This window comes from Rhagoletis zephyria, unplaced genomic scaffold, assembly GCF_001687245.7.
Source record: "Rhagoletis zephyria isolate East Lansing unplaced genomic scaffold, Rhagoletis_zephyria_1.1 Rzeph_scaffold_21789, whole genome shotgun sequence".
NCBI classification, from domain to species: domain Eukaryota; kingdom Metazoa; phylum Arthropoda; class Insecta; order Diptera; family Tephritidae; genus Rhagoletis; species Rhagoletis zephyria.
Genome location: NW_016178847.1, coordinates 3,344 through 7,608, shown reverse-complemented (window position 1 = coordinate 7,608; position 4,265 = coordinate 3,344). Strand labels below are relative to the sequence as shown.

Genomic DNA, 4,265 nt, shown 5'->3' with positions numbered 1-4,265 from the left:
CTTAGCACATTTGCATACAACTGCATAACAAGTAAGAACGACATTACGGCAACTTTTTTTGTGATGATATATTTTGAGTTGTGCTATCTTACTGCATTAAAATCTCAAATTATCTTAAAAAGTGGACTTAGCACGTTTGCACAGTAAGCCAACAATATGTAAGTCAGAAAGCTTCAACCAGCTATGACGCTGACATTAGCGAGCGAATTAATACAGGAACGCGCGCTTTCCACAAACAAATTGCAATTGTCGCATGCATCAACAACGAATGAAGCCACAACCATTAGTTACAGTTAATACAAGTTGCCAGACGCCAATACAGCCGTTTGGCAACGTGACATCAATGCAAATGAAAATGGTTGTGGTGGAGGTGGAGGTGAGGCAGACGGAGTAGCGGATAGTAGTACCATGTGCTAATTGCATTCATGCAACTTTTATACATACATACATACATATATACTATGTAAATACAAGTACATTCATATTAGGGTGGCCCTAAATTTTTCCTTCTAGAAAATAGCAATAAACCCCACGTACCATGAACCATCTCAATTTTTCCATGCAAAAAGCTTGGGAAAATTTTCGATTTTCGAAAAATCAAAATCTTTAGCCAGTGTTAAAAAAAAAAGTTAACATTAAACTGCTGGAATTGAAAAATAATGAGCAGCCGGACCCCGTACAGCGCCACTCCAAATTTCACAGAAGGTGTAACTTTGGGGTGATGCTTTGCGGGGGCCAAGTGCTCATAATTTAAAGCTATATAGGTTAAATTAGTTGGAAGAGAGTCGTGTTTAAATCCTAGTAGTTTAATGTTAACTTTTTTAAAATCTTGGCTGGTGACCTTGGTTTTCGAAAACATAAAGTTTTCCCATGCAGTCTTACATAGAAAAATTGGGATGCTAGGTGGCACGTCTTACTATTAAAATTTTCTAAAATAAACGAAAAAAAACTTATTTTCGTTTTTGGTATTACAATGAATTCTTTTTTTCCACGAAAGAAATGTATTCTTTGGCCACCCTATTTCATGTACATATATAGGCATAAATACCACTATGTATATATTATAAATATTATTTTACTTATCTACAATTAGTTTTTCTTCATTTATTACTGATTATTAGCTATTTATTCTAATTAACAATTTTGGTGCGAATGTATGTAAAGATAAATGTAGGTGTGCATTTCAATATTGTTACTTAAGTGCAATTGTTATTAGCTTGTTTTTGTTTTTTTTATTTCCCGTTTACCATTTATTTTCACATTTAATGCCATTTTTATAAGCGCTCGTATAAACGCAGTGTATTACAATTGCATTTATTTATATTCAGGTCATTTGCATTTGCACTAGTCAGCTATGTATGTATGTAGCTGAGTGAATTACTTATTCCTTCGTACACTTTTTGTTTCTTTTTCATGAAAAAGCTTTGTTCTGCTATTACTTAATCAATTTTTACATTCGTTTCCACTATAAGTAGTTACAATTGATATGACTAGTCGCTTATTTTTGCAAATTGCCATTCCATTATTGCAGTTTAGTACCAACTTGGTTATATGCAAATCGTAATGATAGTAATTAAATGCATAAAGTGTTATACGGGTACATTTTTGTCGTCCTAAATTCTCGATTCTTCCCTATGTGCGACGTCTGGGAGGAAATGAAAATTGTTTACCCAAAACTTTAGGGACTTTCGAAAAAATACTGTCATTTATTTGGTACCTCGGTGTCTGATTAGCGTCTTTTTTTTAAAGCTGGTGCTACATCTACAACAACGAAACGATTGTCAGACTTTTGTTTTAGCAAACTTGGTTAAATTATAAATAATTATCGCCGCTAAAAATAATCGTCGTATTTTTATTTAAGGCTAATTAACAAGAGAACTAGAAACTTTTTATTGAAAAGTGTTCCGTGAATACTCACTGTAAAAGAGTGCCCATAAAAATTCGATTAATCGATTATTTCGCAATAATTGCTCAGGGTCGGTAGAAAATTTGTGTTTTATAGTGTAAATCCTTATATATAAAACACACTCACATCTCACTTAACGAATGACACTTTTCCATTACTCGTACAAAGGAGATTTTTTTCTATTAATTCACATTCACTTAAGTGCTTTTAGCAAAAAAAAATAATAAAAATAAAACTATGCACAGTCAATTTAATCAATTGAAATCTAAAGTCAAATTAGCAACAACACAATGCCAATCTCGGACAACAAATTGAAATTTAACAAGTGTTACAATAACAAGCAGTTTTGCAACAACAACAACAACAAGGCGAACAGTAAATATGTATTGCAAAAACCGCAGCTGCATATCAAATGGCAAGCCGCAACGCAATTAGACAGAATCGCTGGCTGTTTATGTCACTTGTTATTGCTTTTGTTGTTGCTGTTGCTAAACGCCGTTTAAGTGCGTCGAAATTGGCAATAAACTCAAAGCATTCAACAGGCACTTAAAGGTGCGAGCATTAACAACAATTATACGAGGCTACAGTGACAACAAAAACAACCGTCACCAATGGAATGTACCCTCAACACCTACGGATATGCATATGTACAATGTGCATACCTATATAAAAGCAACATTGGCAAACAGCACTGCAAGCAAATGAGGTTACAAATTGACTGACAGCATCGCTTGACAGACAGCATTGTTGCCTTGCCGCCTGCCAATTATGCAGCTATGTAGCGAGACACTCCAAGAAGGCAGTCATTTTTAGCTATAAACATTTGCATATTTCCACTGTCGATAACATAAATAAATAGGATTTGATTAATGCACATACGTACATACAAAACCATGCCTTTAAGTAGAAAATCACATTTGTCTATTCGTTTTGACTTCCCTTCTTTCCCTCATTTCAGATGCCAATCACACAGGCAAATCGAGTGTTAAGAAGAAAAAACTTGCAGCCACTGCTTCTGCGACAACCGCAACGTTGCTTACATCAACGCCGTCGACTGTTGCAACGCCAGCGTCTTCATCATCGATGCCAGTGCCGGAAGTGAGTCCTACCGGCAGCAGCGATAGCGCAATGCGCGACAAGCAATTTCCCACAGTTAGTACACCACCCTCCTCCGCCACGGCTGCCGTAGAAACTACCGAAGACGATTCGGATTCGGGTTCGACGGATGCGCGTCGAAAAAAGAAGGCACGCACAACCTTTACTGGACGTCAAATATTCGAATTGGAGAAGCAATTTGAGATAAAGAAATATCTCAGTTCGAGTGAACGAACAGAAATGGCTAAATTGCTGAATGTAACTGAGACGCAGGTGAGTGTGGGTGGGGGTGAAAACAATGTTGAGAACGCTATACATACATACGCAAGTATGCAGTTCGTAGAATAATTTTTAAGAACAAAATAAAGGCTTTGATATCCAAATGCGTACTAGGATTCATCGTGATTGCCGAGCCTTAGTGGCTGGGACGAAAATTTTGATGATGCTAAACTCTTCTCGAAGTAAACTTTGAAATAAGAAAGAGCAAATTCTAGCGTATTTTTTTTTAGACCTTCAGATGCGTTTACTAGACAAATAAAAACATTACAGTGACTCATACAAGTGATCACATGCTAGTTTTTTTTAAATATTCATAAAGTTTTCGAGCTAATTTGTTTTTTTTTCTATAAAAATATAAAAATACTGTCCATGCTTTAACCAAAAATACGTTTATGATAAAATTTTGAAAAATAGGCGTGGCACCGCTCAAATTAATCATGTCAGCTTTTTATTTTTAATAAAAAAATTAAAAAAATCAAACTTTAACAGAAGAAAAATTAAAAAAATAACAGGTTCTGTGCCAAATTTTTGCATTTGTACTAAAACTGTTACAAAAACTAGTAATTTTTAGCAAAAAAAAAACCGACTTCAACTCCCATATAAAAAAAATATATATATATATATATCTCATGATCCGCTAATCGGATCTTAACCAGATTAGTATGGGACCACCTCTGAGACACTACCTTTTTGATGCAAAAAGAATTATCGAAATCGGTTGACGTGGTCCAAAGTTATGCGGTAACATACATAAAAAAACAAAAAAAATATTCCGACAAACTGATAACCTCCTCCTTTTTTGGAAGTCGGTTAAAAAGTCAAAGTACTCAAGAAGAAAATCGATGGATAAATACGAAATAATGAGTGGTCAAATAAAAATGCGCAAGATTATTTTTATGAAAATTGAGCACGAAAGAATGTTACTCATACGCCGCGTACACCTAAGTAACACGCTTTTCTGCTCATATTTCATACAAAAAATCTT

At 34.8% G+C, this 4,265-nt stretch overlaps 1 protein-coding gene across 1 annotated transcript; it reads left to right on the top strand.

Annotated features, from left to right (window-relative positions):
* Positions 1-183: 183 nt before the first annotated feature.
* On the top strand, positions 184-3,274 carry LOC108381220 (barH-like 1 homeobox protein; the record flags this gene model as incomplete). Its single annotated transcript, XM_017637635.1, has 2 exons — positions 184-292; positions 2,865-3,274. Coding segments are annotated over exons 1-2 (519 nt in total), but the record flags the coding sequence as incomplete, so codon positions are not given.
* Between the last annotated feature and the right edge of the window lie 991 nt (positions 3,275-4,265).